The 27,744-nt window shown below is 40.8% G+C and overlaps 1 protein-coding gene across 1 annotated transcript; it reads left to right on the top strand.

The window, feature by feature from the left end:
• The first annotated feature begins 11,908 nt into the window (after positions 1–11,908).
• Positions 11,909–26,472, top strand: LOC145392353 (cytochrome P450 2J3-like). The gene is made up of 11 exons (XM_080266755.1): positions 11,909–12,035; positions 13,145–13,268; positions 13,900–14,030; positions 15,435–15,604; positions 16,645–16,875; positions 17,686–17,797; positions 20,480–20,660; positions 22,821–22,939; positions 23,832–23,972; positions 25,261–25,402; positions 26,199–26,472. Exons 1-11 carry the CDS (start codon positions 11,909–11,911, stop codon positions 26,470–26,472), a joined length of 1,752 nt encoding a protein of 583 aa, XP_080122881.1.
• The last annotated feature ends 1,272 nt before the right edge of the window (positions 26,473–27,744 follow it).

The raw sequence follows: 27,744 nt of genomic DNA, 5'->3' as shown, positions 1-27,744 counted from the left end.
GGTTGATGCGGGCTGGACCACAGGATGCATACTGCAGGAATATGATCTAGCCTGTTCATCACTGTTTGATAACAAGAGGTAAATGCAAAAGCTTACGCAGTACGGACACGACTTCCGCAAAAGCACACGTAGGGGCAACAGGAAGGTCATGGCCCAGCATACCATTATCGAACAGTTGACACTGTTGTGGCTTCGCCAGCAACATGCTGCCAACGTGCTTGTGAGTGGAACCAAGTTGAAAGCTGCAGCCGAGAAGTTTGCATGCCTGCATGTGCACGACTTCAAGGCTTCCAAAGGTTGGTTCTTTCGCTTCAAGCTTCATCATGGACTTACAAACCGTAAGGCACATGGCGAGGCCTTGGATGCCACTGTGAAGGATGTAGACCCGTTTCGCCAGAAAGTGCAGAGCCTGATCAAGGAAGAGGGCCTTGCCCTTGGTGAAGTCTATAATGCTGACGAAACTGGTCAATTCTACCACTCATTGCCCACCAACACCCCAGCAGAGGAGAAGGCTGTGCCTGGTTGCAAATTATCCAAACAACGTGTCTCTGTTTTGTGCTGTGCTAACGCAAACGGGATGCACTGCCTCATACCGGTACCCGTTATTGTTGGGTGTGCAAAACAACCACGTTGTCTTCGTGGGTTGATGGATAGCCTGCCTGATGTGTGGTACCATTTTGTGAAGGTCTGGTTTACCACCAAGATCTTCAGAGACTGGTTCCACAGACACTTCATCAAGGAGGTTATCTGCTATCAAACGGAGGTCCTTGGTCTCACTTGCGACATGGTGAAGGCACTCATGCTCCTGGACAACATCCCCGCTCATCTGTCTGAGAAGGATTTGGTTGCTGATGAAAGGCGCATTAGGTGCTTGTTTCTGCCACCTAATATGACTGCTCTGATTCAACCAATGGACCAGGGTGTTATCGTGGCTGCCAAGAGACTACTGGCGGAGGTTCCTCAATGAGGCGATGGTGGCGCTGGATGATGAGGACAGGGCCGAGGACACACGTGGGGAGTAGACCTTGCAGAATCTTTGGCATTACGACCTGAAGTCTGCAGAGTTCAATTTGGTGAACATGTGGAAGGAAGTCTCCGTGAAAACCCTCAAAAGCGGTTGGTCTCATCTCCAGGGAAGTGAAGCCAAGCACGACTTTGAGGGGTTTGACGCAAATGATTTCCACCTTTATCTTCGCACAGCAGGAGAGCAGGTGGACGTGAGTGATTGGCTGGATGACGACGATCCTGGTTCTCAGACCATGTCTGATGAGGAGACTGCAACTGCTGCCTCTGTGGGCACGAAAGAGGACAGCAACACTGATGAGGACGAGGATGAGGACTCTGACTCGCAGTCCCCCACAACTCCATCACTCCCTCGTCTCCGTGCCAGTCTTGAGGGTGTGTTGGAGTACACCGAGCATCCACACTGTGACAGGGAGTTGGTGCCGCTGAGCCTGGCGTTGGAGTTGCAGGCAGTCAGGGACACTGTCATCCTCCGGTAGAATCGTCGGCTTTATCGTCATACCAGGATCAACTCCTTCAAATCTGCCACCCCCACGAGCGCCAGCCCATTCTCACCACCACCACCTCGTTTCCCCCCTTCAACATCAGACCCACAACCAAGAACATCGACGGCCGTTGAGTCTCTGTTGGATGTAAGTTTGCAGTTGTCTTCAGAGTCTCCTGAGGCAATTAGGCCACCATCGCCATGCCACACATCCCCATTCATCGCTCAGCTCCAGCAAGCAGAGGAGAGGAGCAGGAGGGGTTCTTTGACCTTTACTAAATGCAAAGGTTAGCAAATTGACCACATAGGACAACGTGCATCTGCTGGAGGTGTGCAGGTTACGAAGCCTGTCTGCAGCACACTGGGTGGTATGTACCCCAATCAAATGTTTTTGGGCAAGGAAGTTTAGTTTTTCTTGCATGGTTTTCTTGGTGTTTAAAATTATTTTGGATATTCCTGTGTGTTTTGATGTCAAAATATGGCAGACTGACCTGAAAACAGTGACAAAATTAGGAGGGGTACTGCACATACAGTAGTGTATAGGTAGGGTGTTTTTTGGTTTTCATTTTTTTTTTTTTTTTGTATGGTTTTCTTGGTGTTTAAAATTATTCTTGATATTCCTATGTGTGTTTTGATGTCTAAATATGACTGAATGAATGGAAAGCACTGCCAAAGTAAGCAGGGGTACTGTACAATTAGGTTTGATAAGGTATATGTTGGAAGTTGGGTATAGATGGGGTCTGGGTATAGTAGGGGGGATATTGTTCATTATCCGGATATTGCCATTACCCAGATATGCTTTGGCTCTATTACATCAGCTAACTGAGGGAGTACTGTAAATACATACTGGTAGTTACTAAGAACTTATAGCCAACAGTTAACTGAAAACCGCCTGTAAAGGAACATTTAAAACTGTAAGAAAATACAAAATACCGGTAGTTACAAAGGCACTAACACTAAGGATAAAAACAAAAATACAGAACATAAGAAAAATGAAACAGTAAAGAATATGATGCAAGAACGATACAGTAATTCAGACTGGTCTAGATTATGTACTGTTCTTTTCCACACTACTGGGTGATACCTAACCTAAACCACAGGGGCGGCTTTGCTTAGAAATTACTTAAACAGCAGATCGTGAGTTTGTTATAAATGGAATCGATGCCCCCATTTGGTAAAGAATTATCCAGAAATTTACATTATTTATTGAGAAGTCTCACTTGAACACTTTCAACATACCCAAATACATATAGCAATTATAATACAGCAATAAATAACATTTTTAGCAAACTACATGTTAAAATTACCATACCGTTGTATTTAATTACTGAAATACAACACATTTAATTACCAGTAAGTGGATCTTTGGCAAATTACCTGGCAATAAAATATATATACTCCAAATATCGTCAAAAACATACGAGAAAATTTACCGGTCTATTTTCCATAGTTCATTACCCAAGGTCTCCGACTAGCGCCACGTTGTTTACCATCTGTCCATCACTCTGACTGGCCGCCTTAGTGTATTTCGTGTCAAACAATGGGAAACTTTGAGTTAACCAAACCAAACCTAATCCAACCTAATCTCATTTGCGTTTAACAAATGCGCGTTAGGAACTTTAAATATGGCCAGCTACTGGCAGACGTCGGCGGTGTTCCGAGGTAATTAAATGTAAAATCTTCATGTTATTCACTCCCGAAAGCGATTAGTTCAATATAAAGTGGTCTACAACGTGGCTGTCTCAGATTTCCTGGATCGAGTGATGTGATTTACCAAAAATTTACCAATTTACTATAGCCCTCATCCCAAACAACCTCTTCGCCTTTCCCTCTCATTTCTATGTCCCTTCATCTCCACACAACCCTCACACCGCCATATTCTTCATAACTATATAAGCAAGACATTTAACACACCTACCAATGCAAATACTTGTGATTTCCTCATTCTCCGAACCACTCTGTTTCGAGATGCAGACTCATGATAGCTTCTTAGGTACGGGTCTTGTAATAAGTTTTAATTTGCTCTATCAAGCTGTGACATTTATTAAATTATTTGGTCAATCCGCACATATATTACAACAAAACATATATTTCTGTCAAAAAGTATTGAAATCATAATGTAAATTTTATACTACAGTAGTGCTGTCAAGCTACAACACGAACCGGATTTAAGGCACAAAAAGTTTCTGCCAAATCATATTTAAAAGGAAGAAGGAAATTATTTGTTAAGAAGGATAGTAGAGGTCACAAGAGAGGAAAAGAAAAATAGATGGATGAAGGAGCTGGACAAAGAGTTAAAGAAAATAGGAGTGCAGTATGAAGCAATGAAAAATAGTACGGATGAAGAAATAAGAAGAAAAGTGAAGGAATGGGACAGGATAGAATGAAAAAAGATTATGAATGAGAAAGAAAGCTTAAGTATTTATAGAGAATGGAGAACAGAATTAGGAAACCAAGAAAGTGCATATGACAATAGACAGAACTCTGTTTTATTATTTAAATGATAGGAAAAGGTTTAGAGGAGAGGAGACAAAATGTGACCTATGTGACGGTATAAAAGAAGATTTGACTCATTTTATTTTGTGGTGCCCAGCATACAATGAGGAAAGGAGAAAGTGTATTAGATTACAGCAGCCTTACGAAGAAAGTGTGAAAAATGTTATTGGAAAGTTCTTATTTGAAAATGAAAATATAGATGAAACAAAGGAAATTATTTATTCTTTTTGGAAGATAAGGGAAAAGAAAATGGGACATAAACAAGATTAAAGAAAAGTATAACCAGACAGCGACATTAACACCAGGGAGTGCCGTTAAAAAGGCAATACTCCCGACATTACCTGAACCTGAACCCGAACCTGATCACATTTAACTGACAGCTTGACATGTTTGTCAAGTTGGGGTAAATGCAATCGTACATTATTTTTCGAGCAATTTATTACGCGTTACTTTAATGTCCTCTAAATTTAATATTCTCTGTTAATATAGTTACCTTCCTTACATAAATAGTAACTTGCAAGATATGAAGATGAGATGCTGATAAACAGCTGAGGAAGTGATACTGCTTAGACAAGAGTTTTCCTTCAGATAGGAAGATGAAAATATAACGCTAGGACGAGGCTATGGGCTGAAGGTTAATGAACGTCACTTTCTTAAGTACTCCTGCACACCAGTACAAGAAAGAGACTACATGATTGCACCATCATGACCGGTTAACTCCCTTCCCCAAACTCCCCCCCTATTCTCCAGAAAGGAAGATGGTAGACTGCAGGACAACTTAAGCCTGCTGTTCACCGGGTTCATGTTCAGATGGGCCCCGAGTAGAATCTACTACTTCCCTCACTCCACATCAATGCTCTTGTTATATGCCCACTGCAACATGCTCTTATGAACAATTTCGGTAAAGGAAGGAAGAGGGTGTACGGGGTGATGGTATGGGGGGAAGCGGTGGTTGGAAGGCAGGAGGGTAAGCAGGGTGACTGGAGATACGGAGAGAGAAGGGAAGATCTACATCGAAAGGAGGGGAGGAGGTTAGTGGTGCTGTATCATCTTAACAGTTTGGATTTTGTTGGGCTAACAGTGTAGAATGTTGATAGTTCTGCATACTGTTACATGACTGATACATTATATATTACTTAAGTTTTCACTGAATAGCTCATAAAACCACAATAAAACTTAATAAACACAAATTTGTCTGAACAGCTTTAAAATGTCACTGTTACAACAGCATGTTCATGTAACGAACTGTAGACTTTTCAGTGAGATATATGTAATCTATCAAGGACTAAAATTAGTTGATATCTAAGAGGTTGCAGTTTAGATAAGAACCTCTTCATGTTGCAGCGCACTCGTTGAACTAAATGGTTGTTATAAATTCTCTGTAAATTATGTAATCTTTACGACTATCTTTTGCTAGGTCATGGTCTAATAGGCAACACCGTATGAGGGAAATGAACATATTGTGATAATTTGAAGGTTAGGGGCGCTGGGGGATAAATGAAGGGGCAGGATCACACCCCTTGCTGGTTACTACAGTGGTACGGTTATCCAGCGTATTGAGTCCAACTCCTTGAACTCAGATACGGGCACGGACTTGGGTTTTTGTTCAGGACCGGGCTAGAGCATACAAACAAGGGATAGGGCTCAAACACAGCCTAACTAGTCTTAAACGTATATTACCTTACAAACAAATAGAGTGGACTTTACACAATTATAGTCTATTTGATTGACCTGTGCAGCTGAGATGCATGCGGCAAGTAGGGTGTGTTTGATGCGCGGCTGATGATTGGTCGCCGATGTTGTCATTAAAGTAAATGGAGGCATGTACTGTTGTGCAACATGCGGACGTAGATGTACACCGTGGTTGGATATTGTAGCGCAACATGCGGACGTAGGTGTGCACCGTGCGTGGATGTAGTGCAACATGTGGACGTGGATGTACACCGTGGGTGGATAATTTATTTCAAACGTCACTCATCGTTTTATGAAACTTTATCAACTTTAATTGTCTTTGATAACAGCAAACTGTTATAGCTAATTTTGACCTCTTCAGCTTCGGAAATTATTCCATATTTAATCTGGCTGCTTGTATTGAAGGCAGTCTAATAACATAAGTATAAATGTGTTAAGAGAGGTGTATATTTAAATCATCGGCGGCCAATCAGCAGCTGATTTGCCGCCGATGATTTAAATATACACCTCTCTTATTTTAACATATATATTTATGTTATTAAACTGCCTTCAATACAAGCAGCCAGATTAAATAGGGAATAATTTCCGTAGCTGAAGAGGTCAAAATTAGCTTTTAAAGTTTGCTGTTATCAAAGAAAATTAAAGTTGATTATAAAGTTTCATAAAACGATGAGTGACGTTTGAAATAAATTATCCACCCACGGTGTACATCCACGTCCGCATGTTGCACTACATCCACGCCTGGTGTACACCTAAGTCTGCATGTTGCGCTAAAATATCCACCCACGGTGTACATCTACTCCGCATGTTGCACAACAGTACATGTCTCCATTTACTTCAATGACATCATAGGTGACCAATCAGCAGCCGCGTATCAAACACACCCTACTTGCCGCATACATCTCAGTTGCACAGGTCAATGAAATAGACTATATACCATCTCTCCAACTTACACCTCACTCTCGTATACCTTTCCACCTCATCCCTCCATCTCATCCTCAGTCTTCCCCTCAACCTCACTAAAACTTTCCTTGTCTGTCTCCCATTCACCATCCATTCCACATGGCAAACCCATCTCAGAGTTTCCCTTCGATGTTTTCTAGCACATCTACACCAACACCATAGTGCTCCTACAGTTGAGGTATACGAATATTAGAGGTTCCAGGACGACACAATAAACGCCTAAGATATCCGCGGATAGCTGGAATAGATGACTGAAGGTGTACCAATTATATCGCAGTTGGATGGTGAGGCGGGTGGTAGACGAAGCTGATCGGAAGCGCAGTTATTGTTCACGAAAATATTACTCATTCAGCTATCAGTGAGCGTCTCCTGGGTTGTTTTATTTACTATTAAACAACTCAATATTTTTTCCCATTACTTTAGACATTATTGATCATCACCACCACCACTAGCATCATCATCATCATCATCATCATTCACCATCCCCATCACCACCATCATCATTATCATCAATCACCACCTCCACCATCATCATTATCATCAATCACCACCTCCACCATCATCATTATCATCAATCACCACCTCCACCATCATCATTATCATCAATCACCACCTCCACCAATATCATCATCATAATCATCAATCACCACCACCACTATCATCATCATCATAATCGGCAATCATTAATCAATCACCATCATCATCATGATCATCATTACCACCTGTATCACAAAAAACGATGATAACCAGTATTCAAGCCTCCTTTACCCTGCCTTTCCAACAACACAATCTTGACTTACTGATATCCACCTTGAGAGATTAACTGGTGAGAATATTGACGCTCCGAGGTTCCTGTGCTGACTCTCAGGTCAATAAAACCGCTTAGCAAGAGAGGGATGTTATATTGTGCGTCATAAACATTCTTATAACCTTTAAGAAGCGACAAACAAAAATACAAACAAAAGACTAAAAGGAAGTAAAACACCAAAACAAATACAAACGAACGCAAAACCAGAACAGCGAGCACCACAAACAGAAGCAAAAACAAACAAGCAAGCAAAAACAAACAAAAGCATGCAAAAACAAACCACAACACACACACACACACACACACACACACACACACACACACACACACATATCAGTAGTCTGAAATCCCCAAGAAACACAGATAAGATTGAAAAAGTTCAAAGGGCCTCTACAACATGGGTACCAAGCTTAAGGGATCTAAGCTACGAGGAAAGACTAGAAAAACTGAATCTCCCAACACTACAGTAGAGAAGGAAAAGAGGAGACATGATTATGCTATATAAATGCGTATCAGGGAAGGAGAAAATAGACATACATGAGTATACCTGTATAACCTATGGGGGAACATCAGCAAGAGGACACTGCACTAAGTTACATAAAAGGAGAGGTGATAAAGACATAAGGAAACTTAAGTTTCCCATATAGGGTAATTGATCAATGGAATGCACTACCAAATGAAATAGTGTGTGCCAAAACAATTCATAAATTTAAGGATATGTATGATAAAAATGGATTAATGCACGAGACAGTACGAGCTTGACTCATTCCTGTAAAGATACAGTTAGGTAAGGCAGAACAATTAGGTAAGGTATGAAATACAAGAAGCTGGATGTGGTGACGATTGTAGTATAGAATGATTCAGTCGAGTCAGCGTGAAAAAGAGGCTCGGAATGGGAGTGGTTTGTTTGGAAGGTCACGTTCTCTCCCTTGGCTGATTAGTTTTGTATATTACATCCTCACTCTTGTGAGTTACATTGCTCTTTATTTTGCATATTACATCGTCACAGCCTCTTTTACGTTACTTATATTGCTATTTATTTGGCCTGTTTCATTCTCACTATTGAACGTTACTTATATCGTTATTTGACATATTACGTCCTCACTCTTGTACGTTACTTGTATTGCTGTTTATTTCGCATACTAAGCCTCACTTCTACGTTACTTAAATCGCAACTTTTTTTGCATATTGCATCCTCACTCTTGTACGTTACTTACATTCTGTGTACTGTATTTTGTGTATTACATCCTCATTCTTGTACATTATTAATATCGCTTTTTATTTTGCTAATTACATCTTCACACTCTTTTATGTTACTTTTATCGCTGTTTATTTCATATATTACATCCTCACTCTTGTACGTTACTTATATTGCTATTAATGCGTATTAGCCTACATCTCTCATTCCTTTATATATTACTTTTTTATTTTGTATATTACATCGTCACATTCTCTTTGTTAGCGATTTATATTTCCTTATTATCGACATAGTTTTCATCCTTGTTGTGGTGACACTGAAGGAGGCTACAAAGCGTCTTCTCTGCCTGGTTATAAAAACGTCCCTCACCTCCCTCCATACCCCCGAAAGGAGGATGGTGGACTGCCGGAGAAAGATATGTCATACTGAATTTTCGCAACCTGGTAACGATTTTATTTAACTTCAGTGGGTTCTCCAGTAATTGGTTGTTCATTACGGCTACGACCCGTATTCTCGTCGGGCTATGAACGCCCCCTAACACCTCTTTCTTTAGCAATTTATTTTGCTTGTTACACCTTGCCGTCTACTTCTGCTACCTAAATCATTCTAATAATACCATACTCTGCATAAACAACTTACAAAACGTTATTAGCCAGACGTATTCAAAAACAAATCGGTAAGGAAGAGGTGTTAGGGGGTTTCCTTACCCAACGAGCATACGACTCTGAACCTAAACCCTCCAGCTCGAACTGCCTTTCCTCTATTTATGTGTTTATTCTTTATAACCTTTATTTACTAATATTCTTGCTACCTCCAGACTATTTCGTTATTTTTAGGGGCGTTTTCATATTGAGTAAATTGTTCTCTAGGTAGGGAGGGTAACGTAAGAAAATACGTCATCGGATTGAAGTGATAAATCAATTTATACTGTTTGATGTATTTTTCGTTTTATTTTTCACTCGTCAGGCCAAAACCAGACGATTTTATTCAGGCTATAAAGGGGTTATGTGGTAGTGGAGAGAGAGAGAGAGAGAGAGAGAGAGAGAGAGAGAGAGAGAGAGAGAGAGAGATTTTAATCTGTCTTGATTGAGAAAGTTTGTCCTGACTCCAATAACAACCACTCCAGATAGTAAAACAAAAAAAAATAATTGATATCACTGCTTCGATGTAACATATTGCTGTCAAACTTGGCAACTGGGGAGTGTGGATTGCGTGGAGAGGGGGGAGGTAAAAGGGCAGCGTGGAGTGGGTTGAGAGTGGGCGGGGGAGGGGGGATAATGGAGGAATGTGGAGCGGATGACCTTTATGAAGAGGGGGCGGGGGCGGGAGGGGGATGAGGAATATAATTTACATATTCTTACCAGTGTACCGCAGTCTCACGAGGCGGTGCTGTACAGAAGGTGAGATCTGTGTATTCCGTGGTTGTCGTTATAGGTGACTTGGGACGATTCGTGACATCTATTCTCTCTCTCTCTCTTTCTCTCTCTCTCTCTTGATTTACTATTAGACACCTCAGTCCCACATGGGATGACCACAAATAAATCTCCACGTCTTTCTGTCCTGTCATTTGGCTGCCCTCTCTTCAGTTCACACCCTCCCCCCTCATTTATTTCTCCATCCCTCCATCACACCCTATATCAGAGGGATCTAGTTTTACAAAATGAAGAATTTCCCTGCTGTGAACCATTAAGTAGGACAAATGAAAGGCTGAATGTGAGTGAAAAATGTTGATTTCTCACTTTTTCGGACGGTTAAACAGCCATCTTTTTTTTTCTTTGTCTAGATGGAATTGATCTTGGGAATCGAAAAAAAAAAAAATCCGTCAGATCATTATAATTTTGTCATTTGATAAACATTTCGCAGAGCAACAAGCTAGAATGCACTTACCTTAGGTCTGATTTTTCGTTTTTCCTTTTTTTTTTTTTAATGAAAAGAAATCGATTTAAGAAACTGCGTGGCATATCCTAACTGAAACGGTATTTTTTTTTTCTCCTCACCATCAATAGGGTTTTAAGTTCTCTGTGCTCAGTACTTGTCCAGTTTTGTCATAGATATTGTGTGTGTGTGTGTGTGTGTGTGTGTGTGTGTGTGTGTGTGTGTGTGAGAGAGAGAGAGAGAGAGAGAGAGAGAGAGAGAGAGAGAGTTACAAAGAAGAGTCTCAAAGCTATTGTGGTCCACCGAGAAGATACTGCGTATAAGAGAGAGAGAGAGAGAGAGAGAGAGTGTGTGTGTGTGTGTGTGTGTGTGTGTGTTACAAGGAGTTACAAAGAAGAGTTATCTTAAAGATATTGTGGTCCACCGAGAAGGTACTGCGCAAGAGAGAGAGAGAGAGACAGAGACAGAGACAGAGACAGAGAGAGACAGACAGACAGACAGTCAGACAGACAGACAGACAGACAGAGAAAGAGACAGAATCATTACCTTAATCTCAAGTGAATGGATACAACTATCGTACTTCATGAGGGGCTTGATAAGACCCTCTTACTTTTTTTCCAGCGTTGCCTGCTTGACGTAATTTTGCCTCTTATCACTACGGGCACTCAGTACAAGCAGCACAGGACGGTTCTTCAGTATAGTCAGCACAGTACAGCTCTTCAGTATAATCAGCACAGCACAGTTCTTCAGTATAATCAGCACAACACAGTTCTTCAGTATAATCAGCATAACACAATTCTTCAGTATAGTCAGCATAACAGAATTCTTCAGTATAATCAGCATAACACAGCCTCTCAATATAATCAGCATAACACAGCCTTTCAATATAATCAGCATAAAACAGATCCTCAATATAGTCAGCATAACACAGCCTCTCAGTATAATCAGCATGACACAGCCTCTCAATATATTATAAAGCCTCTCTGAATAAGCAAGATAATACAGCTTCTCATTACTTAAAGACTCTCGGTGTAATTAGTGCAATAGCTTCTCATTAAAATTTGTCTCTAAATATAATTCCTATAATCACTTGTTTTCAAATAACGAGACTAGGTTATTGTCACAACCTAGATAGTAAGTGGTGCTTGCGTGAAATTCAGTGAGCTTTTAGCTATGAGTTAGGAATGAGTCTCCTTGGTTACTAATTAGATCCGCCCTCCAATCCGACTACACCTGGTCATCAACTAAGCTAAAAGAAGTTAGGAATCATTGTCAGATCAAAAGAAACTGATTATAACACAGGATTTCAGTATAATCAGCATAACACGGACTCTCATTTCACTGCTATTTTCCAGCCCAATAGGCAAACATGGCTGGTTTACTGGTAGAGCTGGTGGAGTGGCTGGCGTCGAGCTGGGTGGTGACGATCTTCCTAGCCCTTACCATCCTCCTCATCTACCATGCCCCTGGTGGCAGACCCAAGAACTTCCCGCCAGGTGAGTCTCCTGAAGTTGACTGAAAGAAGAGAAAAGGAAAAGGGTCGGTTTTCCCCTCTCTTCATTCTCCTCCTTCCCCTCCTCCCATTGCTCCTCCCCCTCCTCCTTCTCCTCTTTTCTTCTTCTTCCTTTTCATGTTCATGATCATGATCATGATCATCATCAATTATCTTCTCTTCTTTTTTCCTCTCCTACTCCTCTTCCTCGTCCTCCTGGCGGCAGACTCAAGAATTTCCCACCAGCTGTCTCCTCTCTGTGGGGTATCACACAGAAAATGCCATCCTCGGGCTGAAGGGTTACGAGCAAATTTACAGCCCTCTTGGGATCATTTCCTTCTTGGAATTTATATGTATTTGCAGGAAGAACAAGATATAGAGAGATTTAGTATTATCTTTCCTTGTCCTTCCCATAAAATAAATCTTGTGGAAAAATAACCGTGCAAATAAGATCTGTTTTTGCAGAAAATTGAAGAAAAACGAAAAGATTTAACATTTTCTTTTCTCGTTCTTCCTACGAAACAAATCTTGTGAGAAACAATATCGTGTAACATTCCCCCCCCCCTCCCCAAGAAGGACGAGGAAAGGACAATGCTGACTATCCTTATGTCTCCCTGGCCCTTGTTCCCTTCGTAGCACCTGTTCCTGAGCGATTTATTTTACATTTTACGCAAAAACTTTCTCATACATTTTATTTGTCATTTTATAATACACATAATTTATGCTAGTAGAACATAAGAGGCGTAATTTTCAAGGGCTTACGTGTTACAAAATCTCCATAACTACTCCTAATACGACCCCTGATCCACAACATCCACAGGGAGGGGAGTAGGTGGTGTGGTGGTTATCTCATCCACCCCGCGATTAGAAAAACTCCAGTTCTCTCTCTCTCTCTCTCTCTCTCTCTCTCTCTCTCATCATCCACTAGTAAAATTCGATTATTGAATGTCTTTTTTTCTAGGGTAAGGGAAGACTGTGAATTGGTAAAACTGCATTGTCAGCCTTATGGCCTTCATATGGCCTTCGTGCTGTCGATAGGCATTTATCCTACGCCTCTGTTTTCTCCTCCTCCTCCTCCTCGTTCGTCTGCTTCTTCTTCTTCTTCTTCCACAGGTGTTCTGATACTGCCCGTGATCGGTTCCCTCCACCTGATACCCATGGGACCCACTAGGGAGTTTCTGCAGGGCTTGAAGAAGAAATACGGCAATATGGCAAGCTTTGGCATGTTCAACGCCAGGTGAGGCCAGATTATTATACCTTGGAAATGTAATATTACAATGTCATTAGTTTACCGTCTGTGTTACTCATTCCAGTTATCGCCATCGAGATCAGCTTTAGAATGCAGCCGGAGTTTCATCCTAACATACGATCAGTACAAAGTATCCATGGATGTTGAGTCCAGGGGAGTTTACATACATACAGTCACACACACACACACACACACACACACACACACACACACATATATATATATATATATATATATATATATATATATATATATATATAAATATGTGTGTGTGTGTGTATGTGTGTGTGTGTATACAAAGGCTTCTAGTTTTATCAATATACAAATAATATCAAAGCAGGACAGTTGTGTTAAAATATATCCTATTACCTGTGACCCCCATATTTCTTTGAAATTAGTCTACGGTCTGATAATTTAGATATGAGTGGGGAGGGGGCTTGTTATGTCCCTCACTTTTGACAGGAATGGGCTCCCATGATGGCACCTTTTTCTTGCTACTGCGTCACATGGGTTTACCTACTAGCACACCTCCATATTATCAGATAAATCCATGTGACCCTTTCAACACAGAAAACAAACTTAGAACCGAAAGTGATGATGATGATGATGTACCGGGCAGGTTTGTGGTGGTGAGTGGGGCTAGCACACTAAAGGAGGTGCTCACACAGAAGGTCACAGCAGCCCGTCCGGAGATGATGCCAACAGCAGGAAGGAACTACATGACCACAAATGGTCGCACTGCCAATCTTGGTATGTACAAGTGGAGAAGACTTTTTCTTTTATAACAAGACATCACGTACAGCCGGGGACAAATTAACTTAGTAGTCCACCTCTACTTTTCACTTTCCTCCACTAGTCTCTACTCCTAAATGTGAGAGAGGTTTGGCATGCTTCTTTGCCCATGGATTAAGCTCGTTGATGAGGTGCGTCAAGGATGAAAGAGACGGGCATACTGGAAGTGTGAATAAGATGCAGTGCAACTGTAGGCCAAATTTCTGATTTTGACTGTCCAGGAGTGGTGCATGCCTACCTTCTTGTTTCTCTTGTTGTTGGAAAATATTTTTACATCTATCTTTACCTCACCCATACCACCCCAGCTACAGTGCCAGTCTTAACAGGGTGTGTTCCCCATACCCATGCCCCACCTTACACCACCACGCCAGTCTGCCCTGCCCGCTCTTTTCCACCCACCCTTTCCATTTTTGTCCTCCATCCCTCCCAGCAAGTTTCGAGATGCACGCCAACTTGTACCTTCACGTCGTCATTACTTCTCCCATACAACGTTAACCTCTTCTCTCCAAAGACCTATTGTTCTCTATAATCTTGCAACCACTGGATTATCCTATCCAGCACCGATGAGAGTTTTCGAAATGGAGGGATTAGGTACAGCCTTCATTAACCATTCACCAACAGACCCTTCTTAAGATTAAGAAAGTCCTCATCAGAACTCAAAAATAAAATAGAAAAACAGAACATAGGATTGAAAAAGGTTAGATTTTTGCAAGACGTACCACTTCTCTCCTGACACAGTCACGCGCTTGCTGTAACCTAAAACAGATCTCCAACTCCTTATAGTTCAGTTGATGGTCAAGTACAGTCAGATTTAAGGCTCGATTTGACTAGTAACGAAGGAGACTCATTCCTACCCCATGACTGACGCTCATTGAATTTCACACAGCGGCGACAGACTGTGGTAGTAAAATTCCGGGAGTGGGCCAGTTATCTCACGTGAAAACAACGCGCTCTGTCCAACGCCATTTCAGTCCATCCTGTCCACTCCTTGCTTTTCATTTCACATAGGCCTGTTTCTTTCTCTGCTTACTTTACCACCCACAGTACGATCCCCACTCCACTCTCTCTCCCCATAACCATCCCTGTCTACCTGTATTCTCTACACTCCCCCGTGCCCTCACTATCTAATTTTTTCATCCCCTTCCCCACGTACGCATAATTCTGGGAACTCTTTAAAAGTATGTACTTTATTCCGATGAAGTAGTTTAATATTTTCTGCTTGCTATCTCCAGACGATTTAATTATGTTTAGGGGTCATTTTTCGAACTGAAGGGATTTGATGTGTGTGTGTGTGTGTGTGTGTGTGTGTGTGTGTGTGTATACGTATAAGTACTTGTGAAGCAGTACAGCAACGCCTCACAGGCCTCATCGGGGCTTGGGGAGACCAGTTCCAGGAGCAGCGTCGGTTCCTCCTCCACCACCTGCGTGACCTGGGCTTCGGCAAGACCAGCTACGAGCCCATCATGCTGCAGGAGATTGCCGAGATGCTGGACTACATCTCCAAGCAGGGAGGTCAGCCCATCACAATGAAGGTGGGTTGGCATGGGATGGAATGGGTTGGGTTGGTTGGATTAGGTTAAGTTAGGATGGGTTGACTTTAGTTTGATTAGATTAGATTAGCACAGGTTAGTATAATTTGATTTAGGGAACATCCCATCCCAAAGATGGTAGGCTAGGTTAGGTCCTGAAGAAGTCCTAGCAAGCAATTAATACGGACGATGGATATTAGCGACATACAGTGGAGATGACATGGTGTTGTTGTAGGTGGTGTTCCTCTACCCCGGTTTGTCTGGCCGAGCAGGTCCACAGAAAGCATGCAAGCAGCTGCTTTCCTGTGACAGACAGCCTCACCAGGGTCGGAACAAGATCTTTTAACATTCCAAGGTGCAGGAAAAATGGAAAGAAAATGAAATGTGTATAGGAGATGTGTATTAGTAGTAGTCTCTACCTGGACTATGACTGCTTGGTAAATGTGGTTGAGATCCTCGCCTGCAATTGTTGTGCAAGGACAGGTACCGGGGCCTGGCCTCACGTCACGTCATGGCAATCCCTCCCGGGACAGTGGTAAGCACCCACCACCTACCTTTCTTATGGGCTAACGGGTGCTACACCTTGCCCAAAAGTGACCCGGGACTATGCAGGGCAGGGATGTCCATCTACCCTGGTCCAGATACATTCTTTAGCTACATACCTATTAGTAGTGCCATGTGACGGTGTGTATCCACTTGGGGGACTGCTGGCCTCAAGAATTGGAGGGAAAAAAAAAAAAAAAAAAAGAGGGACCAAGAATGCAAACTGACCATTAGTTCATGTTGCATTGTTATAATACGTTACGAGCTACGGGACATCTTTTTTCGTTTAAAATATGGGTTTTGTCTTCCCTTTTAGGATCTCCAGCTTTATAATACTAAGTGACATAAAAAGCTTCGTAGCTCCTATTCCTTGGCGATATATTTTACATATTGTTTATGAATTACATGCAAGAGAATACTTTGGTGTAATAAATAGCTAAGAAAGAGGTGCTCCGACATCTATAAACCACTCAAGACACGTCCTAACTTTTCCAACACAGCGGCTGTTCAGTCGATCCGTGATAAACGTGCTGTGGGGGATGATGATGGGCAAGAGGTACCCCTACGGCCACGCCAAGCTGAACAAGATACTAGAGACGTTCCTCCAGCCAGCAGAGTACCACATTTTATCCCCCGTGTGGTTCCTGCCTGACATCTGTAGATACGTGCGTTATATCCCAATCCTCAGGAGGGACCTCCTCGTGGTGAAGAAGATCCTCGATTATATGGAGGTGAAGGAAAGGGGGGAATGAATCAGGTGGAGAATGATGAGGAGAAATTAGAGAGAGAGAGAGAGAGAGAGATGCAAGTACTGGGGTAAAAAATGTCACAGAGGTAAGAATGAGCATGATCTAAAGGCTTCGTCATTTCTTTACGATGTCATCTTCTCTACTTCATTCTTTCTGTCCTCCAGCAGTGTTCCTTTGTTCAGAGTCTTTCCACTGTGGAGAGGATAGATATAGCCTTCACTAACCTCTTCAATACTGCAGGTCCTAAAATGAAAAAAATCATTTGGACGGAGCAAGAATCATAGAAAAGAAGTGCTCGTATTGAAGGACTCTCTCTCTCTCTCTCTCTCTCTTTATATATATATATATATATATATATATATATATCTGTCTATATGTATGTATGAATGTATGCCACAAACATGTCACTACCATGTCGACCCGTCTTTCTCCTCTCTTTCCATCTCACACCACCTTCATTCACCCTCCTCTTCATCCCATCCCTTTGCGTCCTCCTCGGTCTCCTTCTCCTCTTCTCTCCAACATTCTCACACCAGTTTCATATACTTCTCCACCCAACCCCTCCACCTCTTTCTTCGTCTCCTTCTCCCCCTCTCTCCTTCCATCTCACACCAATTTTATTATCAGCCTCTCCATTCCACCCCTCCACTTCGTCCTCGGTCTTCTCCTCTTCTCTTCTTCCATCTCAAAACGGTCCCATTCTTATACCACTTCATCTCATCCATTAACTTCATCCTCGGTCTCGCTCTCTCCCTCCACCTCACTCACACAAACGTATTTCTCTTTTTTCAGGATGAGGTTAAGGAGTGCATTGCTAGCGACGACTTCGACACCAACATGTCTGTGGTTGCTACTTTCGTTCGAGAGATAAAGAAACGAAAGAATACCGATTCAATTTATACCAGTAAGATCGTGAGAAACTTTGCACTCTTTACCCGTGCTTGGGATTGCGGGTTCGGGATAATGTTTTGCTCGCCGTGTGTGTGTGTGTGTGTGTGTGTGTGTGTGTGTGTGTGTGTGTGTTCATATCTAATTGTATCTATACAGGAATGAGTCAAGCTCGTACTGTCCAGTGCCTTAAACCATTTTTATCGTACATATCCTTAAATTTGTGAATTGTTTTGGAACACAGTTTCATTCGGTAGTGCATTCCACTGATTAATTGCCCTATTTGGGAAACCAAATTTCCTTATGTCTTTATGGCCTCTCTTTTTATACAGTTTTTTGCAGTGTCCTCTTGCTGATGCATCCCCATAGGTTATGTAATCATTTATGTCTATTTTCTCCTTTCCTGATATGCATTTATATAGCATAATCATGTCTCCTCTTTTCTTTCTCTCCTGTAGTGTAGGCAGATTCAGTTTTTCTAGTCTTTCTTCGTAGCTTAGTTCCCTTAAGCTTGGTACCCATGTTGTAGCGGCCCTTTGAACTTTTTCAATCTTATCCATTTGTTTTTTGAGACGAGGACTCTAGACTACTGACGCATACTCCAGGGTTGGTCTGATGAATGATGTTATTAACTCTTGGCATGACTTCATTAATGTTTTTTTTTTTTTAATGTGTCTGACTCTGGACCTTCACAGACTGCTATCAAGGCCCAGCAGTCCTCCTACATATTTGTTAGCAGTGTATACATGTTCCATAGCTTCTCACTGATGTGGTCTGCCGGAGATAGTCTGTTATTGATAATCACACCTAGATCCTTCTCTCTTTCTGATGCGTGTAGGGTTTTATTTCCTAACTTATAATCCCAAGCAGGTCTTTTTCCACTTTTTCCAAACTTGATTATATGACACTTGTCCACATTGAATTCCATTTGCCATGAAATTTATTTAATTCTTCTTGTAGCTCTTTACAAGAGTCTGGGTTAGTAATTTTTCTTTGTATTTTTGCATCATCAGCAAACATATTTAGATAGCTTTCATTTCCAATGTTGCTATATACACTAAAAACATGATTGGTCACAGCTCTGAGCCCAGTGGAACTCCACTAGTCACTTCCCTCCATGATGAGTAATTTTCCCTTAGTACTGTTCTCATTTCTCTTTTTCTGAGAAAATCTTGCATCCAACTACAGTTTGCCTCGGATTCCTCCTTAATGGTACAGTTTCCTAGTCTTTGGTGCGATACTCTGTCAAATACTTTCTTGAAATTTAAAAAGATACTGTCAACCCATCCTTCTCTTTTCTGTAATGTTTCTGTTACTCTGTCATACTAGCTCAACAGATTAGTAACACATGATTTTCTCTTTCTGAAACAAAACTGTCTTTCTTTTATCATATTGTGTTCTTTTAGATGATTTACCCAGACTTTTCTTACCAGCTTTTATCCCTTGCTTACAACACTGGTTAGTGATACTGGTCGGTAGTTGAGTAAATTTTGTCCATTCCCTTTCTTGAATAAGGGAACAATGTTTGCTTTCTTCCAAATATCAGGTAGTTTACCATGACTCAAGGATTTCTTTGTGTGTGTGTGTGTGTGTGTGTGTGTGTGTGTGTGTGTGTGTGTGTGTGTGTGTGTGTGTGTGTTTTGAGAGAGAGAGAGAGAGAGAGAGAGAGAGAGAGAGAGAGAGAGAGAGAGAGAGAGAGAGAGAGAGAGAATGCAAGAACTCAGTTTAGATTCTCTTTAAATCTTGAATTTTACATCTTAATATCCTGTTTTATTTTTTTCTTGGAGAGAAAAATTTTCGAGCTTCTAGCCTTTGGTTCATTCATCCTTGCATATTTAAAAAAAAAAAAAAAAAAACTTGTTGGAAGGTCTGGGGATCTTCCAAGGGGTTGACCTCCTTTGGAACAATAAAATAAAGTCAAGGTCATACGAAAAGGTCAGCTTAAGAAAATGGTATCTGATTAGGTGGAAGGGTTGAGGATATGGCAAAGATAACACGAATCAGCCCTGAGATTAATTATTCAGCGGTGTGTTTCACAGTACAAGTTTAGATGGTTGGCTCTATAACTCGAACAGCTTTGATTCGGTCTGGACCAAACTTAGTGGAAATGGTAAATGTCAAGCAAGGGTGAAGAGATCCGGTTTTAAGAATAAAAGCTCAAAGATCAAGAGCATAGGTATATGTCAACTCAAACAGTTTTGCCTCATTTTGAACCAAACTTAGATGATGGGTTGAGGGTTAGGCATATAACAAACACAATGATTATGTTTTGAAAACATCGGTTGAGGGTCAAGGTCATAGGGCAAGATCAAATGTACAGCCCTTAAACCAAGTGTAGTGCGCAGTTGTACCCTTCATTTCTCTTTCTTTCTCTGTCTAATTGTCTATCTATCTATATTTTACTGTGTCCAACTGCGGGCTTATAGACACTATAAACTGCTCAAAATTGGCGATTTATCCTAACTATGGACAAAATCATGAAAACTGACAGTGAAGCACCTTTGTAGCATCTCTCCCTTAGCAATATAATTTGCACATTACACCTGAACATTCTCTTGTATGTTATTTATATTGCTTTTAATAATGGCATAGTTTGCATCATTAACAAACATTAGGATACTTCAGTGTAATGTGCAAAATAAATCGAGGTGTCTGAAGTCAATCATAATGCGATTCTAACTGGCATTGCTTGTCTTAGTGGAGCAGCTGACGGCTCTGCTGTGGGACATGTTCGTGGCGGGAATGGAGACCACGTCCTCCACCCTTAGTATGGGAGTCAAACTACTGGCAGAAAACCCAGACGTCGCCAAGAAGATGCAGAACGAGCTGGACACCGTGTTGGGCAAGGGTACAAAGCCCAGTTTTTCTGATATAGAACGGTGAGTAGACTGAAAGAAGATTTTGACAAAGAGTGATGTGATTTCATGAAAATATCAGTGCAGGTAGTTTACTCAAAAAATGACAAGTATCTCCCAGGGACATCAATATTCTTACTGAGGTTCCAGAAAATGTGTCATTCCTCTTTACAGTGCCAGGATGTGTGAACAATACATTAATGAAATATTAACCCTCTCAGGAATGATGATGCAAATTGCGTCATATCAGAGTTTGTGTGAAAAGTGCCTCATGATGCAATTAGCATCATTATAAGTTTTGGGCTGAAGAGATACCGATTAGGCAATTTTGGACAAAATATTTACAAAAAATTAAGTTCTTGCATGAAGTCTGACAAATTTTGTTGTGTCATGGGGTAGGATGTGTAATTCAAGGCCAACACTCTCAAACAGTCTGTGTCCTTAAGGCTTTCGGAGGAGCTGGGGGTGGGTTGCACTTGATTTTTGGCGATTTACCCTAAAATTATTGGTCATATTAAAATTCCAAAAACACCACGTGAAAGCTCATGAAAGTCTGCATATAGACAGGATTTGTTTCTACATGGTGTGAGCAAAATTTTGCACTTGGATGTTGGAAAGTTTTTAAAGCTCTTGTTACGTCCCCGTTCCACACTGCCACAGGCTGCAAGAGCAGTAGTTCAGTATACGAAGGGCGTTGGCCAGTGAGTTGTTCTTCCTAGGGTCAGCCTTTCGGTAGGCAACAACAAAACCAACTCAGGTGTTGTAAACAAACACAGGCTTGTCAAGTTCGCTGTCATTATATATCAAGTAATTGCACTTTAATATTTGCCAACTACACTTTATTGTTTTCACAAGTACTGGAGCTATACAATCTTCACGAACTGCACTGACACTGAACTGACACAGAACTAAACTCAAATTGAACTGAGAACCCCCTCTAGTCCCTTCCCCATCCTTATAAGCTTCCTGTATACTAAAATGATCTACTACATTCTCGGATAAGCAACAGCTGCCAGCTCTGAGACATCCAAAATATCCAGAGTTTTCTTACACAGCACAACACTAAATTATTGAGCATAGGCCTACAGACTGAGATAAAATTACATAATTTAACAATCACATAAATAAAAAAGTATGGAGAAAAAGAGCATAGAAATTAATGTACAACTTACAAAATACCTCCATTCCCAAATATCAGGCTAACTGGCAACTTTGACTCATAACTGAACCGCGAGATTAAATGAGAACCTTCCAGTACTTCCTAACTAGCAAATCTCCTTTCTCAACACCATTTTTACTTTTGATCAAGTTTATTCTGACTGCATTTCTGTACTTTTACTTAATAGTTTTGTATGTTTTTATTAGCTTATAGTATAAGCATCATCAAAGATGATGGCATACAATTTTTACCAATATAACCAATTTCCGGGGGAAATAAAATCCATAGGATTTTTTATTCTTTTGTGCATCAGTTGGGTCTGCCCTCGTTCCATTCTCTCTGATCATGCCCATGAAACACAGAAAACTTACGGTTCCCGAAAAGGTTAATTGCTGATCATTACGTGTTAATTATGTCATTTCAAACATGGTTTACCAGCTAGTGAATCCAACCTGCATCGTCTGATCTAATCCATAGATGTGTTTCTAGACCTACCTCCAGATAATCACTGGCAACGTAGACCCAGCTTCAACGGCATAGGAGCCTTTGATTTTATATATATATATATATATATATATATATATATATATATATATATATATATATATATATATATATATATAATATCTTTTGTATATAATCTAACAGAGGTACTGTCTACTAAAGCTTTAGTAAAGTTTGGTAGCCAGTGCTCGTCAAACGCAACGAAGTGAAACGCATGTGCCAATTTGGTTTTTTGTCTGGTTACCCCATGATGTTCAACATTAAATTTCCAGCTGCAAACAGTAATATAAGACACTGATGTTATTAGAATCGTGATTTTATGAGATGAAAACTTAAGATTTATAAATCCAGAGTTTGGACTGCCTTAGCCTTACTGCCAGACTACCTACCTACTAAATCGCTTATCCTCACCCTACTACCTACCTACCAAGTAACTCATCCCCTTCAACCTGTCCCCATATCCCTCACCTCTTCTGCTCCTATAGCCTACCCTTTTCCTCTAACCCCTCTCCCCTCCACAGCCTGCCTTACACCCAAGCCACCATATACGAGATACAGCGGGTGTTCAACTTAGCTCGCTTCTCCTTGCCTCACTATGTAACCGAGGACTCCGTTCTGTGCGGCTACAACATCCCCAAAGGTAGGTGCAATTAAAAGTACAATAGCTACCGTCAGGTGCGAGTATCTGCTTGATGACTTGAACAAATTCCCTGGCGTTGTGAAAGAGAATACAAAATTAGCTACGACCGTGACACGATTAAAAATTAGCTACGAACGTGACACGATTAATGGTGACGCCATTAACACTCATATCTGTAATTTACTCGCTTCAATAAAAATCTTCTGGAGTTAGGTGGCATGAAATATCAGAGCTGCACCAATCATGAGAGGGTTAACGAGCTTTGCTGGCACCGTTTTGATGATGAAATGGGGAACTAAAATTAAATTAATCCGGTAACGTGATTTATTGATATATTCCTGCTTCCTCCAAACTATTTTTATTAAGCTTCTTGAAGGCTTCTTGCAGTGGAGGACTGTAGTAGTAGTAGTAGCAGTAGTAGTGAAAGTAGTAGTAGTAGTGGTAGTTGTATAGTAGTGATGGTAGTAACAGTGATGGTAGCAGTAGTAGTACTAATAATGATGGTGGTGGTGGTAGCAGTAGTAGTAGTTGTAACGCAGCAGCTGTGGATGTAGTCCCAGGTTCATCTGGAATGTGAACCCAGTGGACTGCTGGCTGAAGTTCCACTCCTGCAGTACACCATCTTCCTTTGGTGGATAACGGGGATAGGAAGGGAACTGAGAGACGTTTGTATAACTGGGCAGTGGAGCAACCCAGTTATATCGGTGCCACCCTACGTCAAGGTGTATCTTTCCAACATCGTAAGCGGGATGGGGGAAATCAAGGCTATATCTAACCTCTTTGGTTCGAAGTCTCTCCAAAGTTGATTGGAAATTGCCCGGAGATAGAGATAGAGAGAGAGAGAAAGAGAGAGAGAGAGAGAGAGAGAGAGGGTATTTACTTAATTTCGCAGGAACGATTCTGCTGCCAAACTATGACAATCTGATGACTGACCCGACGCAGTGGGAGTACCCAAACACCTTCGACCCCAGAAACTTCCTGGACGAGAGCGGCAAGATGAAGAAGATTGAGTCTTTCCTGCCATTTGGAGTAGGTGAGTCCGGGAGGGTGAGATTACGATACATTTAAGAGTTTGTAGATGGCACTGGAGGCTTCGTGGCACCCTTTTTTCAACGATTCATTTTGTCTGTTACACACTGATATTCTCTTTTTATGGGTTCAAGAAGAGATTTAACGACACTAGGTATCGGTAAGACGGTGATGTTAAAACTGAAGACCATAATATTGTCCTGAAGACTTCCTAACACCCCTTCCTTAACGATTCACTCTGCACATTACATCTCAGCTATATGTAAGTAGTACGTGGAACGGACACCATACAAGACAATGCTATTATATGCAAAATAAATAGCAAAGGAATGGGTGTTTCGAAATCTCCTTTGCCATCTAGCATACAAAGTATCGTAGCGTACTATGTGTAAAAACAGACTATCGATGTGTAGGATCAACATTTACAGCCCACCTATGGCTACATCTGATCCCTGACCGGGCTAATGTATGGCCCGGCCTGCACTATAGATGCAGGGAATCTTTGAACGAAAGAACGAACATCTGATCAGCCTGCATCCGTATGATTGTGCAGTTGCAGTGATAGAAAGGCCTAATATAAATGTCTGGACATGTACTCTGCAGATATATCACATCTGTAAATTGTACCTTTACTTCACCACACGTACTATAGTTTGCTCACTTTAACTTGGTTCAGATTTTCGTCCTTTTGCAGGTTATTTCACATAGCTCAGTGGCAGAAAAAGACGGTATTGCGGCTCTGCATCCTTTCCATAGCATTTCTTCATGGATAACATCACTCTCTCGTGGCAATCTATTGTAGGCCATCAAAGCAAGCGTTTATGTGTGTCTGTGTACTGGAGTTCAAAAATTGCCTCCTAACCTGAATAAAATCGTCCATCAGAGCCAGAAAAAACAGAAAAGACGTTTCGGAATTTAAGGAAGTTGTCCCATATTCTTTTTTCTTTTAAGACGTGTGTGTGTGTGTGTGTGTGTGTGTGTGTGTAAGCAAGAATGACACTTCCATAATACCTCACCAGATTGAAGGAGCTGACTATTTTATATCATTTTTAATCTTTTTTATTTACTTTTTATATATACGTTTACATATGTATGTACAGTGTCTATGTATGTATGTAGGTAGGTAGGTAGGTAGGCAGGTAAGCATGTGTGTATCGGAAAGTCGTCACCTAATTGAAGTTAGCTGTTTCATATCCCTTATTTATTTACTTCTATTTATTTATTTAATTCCTTACTTCAGTTTATTCATGTATTGATTTTACTTTTATTTAATTGCAATTTTATTTATGCAGGGAAGCGTCTGTGTACTGGAGAGGCCCTGGCCCGCCGTGAGCTGTTCCTCTTCATCACGTGCCTGGCGCAGCGGTTCACGACCAAGATTGTGGAGGAAACCGACCCAGGCATCATCAACCCCGTGTTTGGTACTGCGCCAGAGTACGTCGCTACGTTTCAGGAAAGGCTTTAGGGTCAGACTCTAAGGCCAGGCTCCATTATGCTCCAAGGACAATCTAAGGACACACTCGAAGGATGCTCTAAGGACACGCTGGAAGGATACTCTAAGGCAGTGATTTTCAACCTTTCTTCTGTCATTTACCCTCAAGGCTTGATGTAACTGTCCTTTTACCACCCCCTCCCCAAACAACACACAGTAAATGGCATAAAGGCATATAATACGAAGATAGGAAATATCTTTAATATCAAGGTACTATAAAAAAAAATTACTTTGATAAAGGAAGACAAAATACGGTTCACTCACATCAGTCAGAATTAAACAAAAATGCCAGAAACACTATAAAAGGAGACTGCTGCTGCATTGTCTCAGCCAGTTTACTTATCGACTAAATATTTTCAGTTTTGAATTTATATATTTACCCTCTCTCATGGGATTTCTTACCCCTTGGGGTAAATTTATCCCTGGTTGAGAACCACTGCTCCAAGGACACTTTCTAAGGATGTTCAAGGGACACGCTGCAAGAATGCTCTAAGGACACTTCCTTAAGACATGCTCTAAAGATGGGGCTGTAATAACAAATTAATTCTATTCTAATCATCCTCGTTCCATGAAACTGAAATTCATCTTTGCCTCGGAGCTAGACTAAAAAAACCATTGCTCTAAGGGAAGTCTCTAAAGGAAAATATATTCTTTTTCAGACACCAGATATTCATCAGTCAGTCCAATAAATGCAATAGATTCAGTAAACCAAATAATCCTAACAAACTCAGTTCCCAGTGGACCCAGTAAACCCAGAAAGCCCAGTAAACCCAGTAGAACCAGAAAGCCCAGTAAACCTAGTAAACCCAGAAAGCCCTGTAAACCCAGTAAACCCAGAAAGCCCAGTAAACCCAAGAAACCCAAATCAGCCCATTTTTGTCGCGGCGACAAATCGCACTACTACGACCAAGGACAGACTGGAAGACCACGTTTTCTCTACAAGACGACCTCACTGAGGAGAAATATGTTCCAAAGTATTAATGTTTTACACACAATTGCCGCTGTAAATTGAGGAAAGCTGGCGATTCAGTTTTATGAGTAACAGTGAATTATTAGCAATTGTGTGTGAGTGTGTGTGTGTGTGTGTGTGTGTGTGTGCATACAATAATCTGAGTACTTGTGGGTTACTTATCTTGACGTTCTGTTGTATATCAGCGCCATTTTTGTTATTAGAATGAAACCAATAATCTTGCTTTTGTGTTTGATAAAAGTTTTAGTATTGCATCTTATTATAATAAATATGTAGCATTTTCTTTTAAAAGTCATGTAAAGTTTCTCTTCATTCGATGGTAAAGAATTTAAAACTTTGACCATAGATTATTTTTTCACCTAATGATTCTGCAGTAAATACGATTATTAATTTTGATAAGCCATTATATTGAATTCCAACATTACTGCATTTTTGTTGACAAAATTGACTCGACTTTGCTAGTCGTTCGTCGTAAGCCAAATAAATGGGGACAAAAACAGGTCGATCTGGTCCCCAAACCCATCCTTCCTCAAGTAGTTCCAGTTAGATTAGTAGAGATAAGTTAGGTTAGGCTACACTTGGTTATTAGGCTAAATTAGATTAGGTTAGATTAGGTCAGACTAGATTAGTAGGGACGAAACTACTATTACTAACTTTGGACTGGATCGACCTGAGAGCAAAAACGCCCACACTACAGTACTATATCTGATATTTTCACAAACGCTGTTATGTCATTGGAAACCTGTTCGATAAGCTTATATTTCATTGAGTTATGGAATCGTTTGCTTTTTGTTAAGGGAGACAACAATTTTGTGAGAGATACTGTTTCCCACAGTTTTTAAAGATTAGTTTTTTCATCCTAATAAGTAATGAGAAAGACAGCAGTTTAAATTACGAGAACTGGCCTTAAGAGTGTAAGGTGATTAATAAAACATATCAGAATGTCATTTATTATACAAAAGTTATATATAAAAAAAAAAAAGCTGACATCATCAGTATATATGTAGATGATAAGGAAATACTAATTCTATATCTGTACTAACAATGGCACATTCGATGAAACAGTTGCATGACAAGTAAATAAGCTAATAAATAAATTAATAAGACATGTAGGTGGTTGATAAAAGTGAAGCCCGTAAGACGCAATTTAAACTCTTCCCTGCCTGTACGTCATTTATTTTTCATTTTTGCTATCGTCATAATAATTAATCTCTGTAGCTTAGGAGAGGTTGTTGTTATTGAAGAGGATACAGAATATATCTCCTTTAACCCCCTTACTATCAGAATTCTCTCCTAAGTTGAAAAAAATCATAT

The sequence above is a fragment of the Coenobita brevimanus genome, chromosome 22 (genome assembly GCF_032717465.1).
Source record: "Coenobita brevimanus isolate Jiangsu-jjx chromosome 22, ASM3271746v2, whole genome shotgun sequence".
Lineage (NCBI taxonomy): Eukaryota > Metazoa > Arthropoda > Malacostraca > Decapoda > Coenobitidae > Coenobita > Coenobita brevimanus.
This window is presented reverse-complemented; position numbering and strand designations above follow the sequence as displayed.

What these genes read in the sequence shown, in the direction of transcription:
- LOC145392353 (XM_080266755.1), top strand. Translation starts at nt 11,909, where the DNA reads ATGGCTGGTTTACTGGTAGAGCTGGTGGAGTGGCTGGCGTCGAGCTGG. An exon ending in TGGTCGCACTGCCAATCTTG is followed by an intron (nt 14,031 to 15,434) that starts GTATGTACAAGT and finishes AACGCCTCACAG; the next exon opens with GCCTCATCGGGGCTTGGGGA. An exon ending in TTTCCTGCCATTTGGAGTAG is followed by an intron (nt 23,973 to 25,260) that starts GTGAGTCCGGGA and finishes TTATTTATGCAG; the next exon opens with GGAAGCGTCTGTGTACTGGA.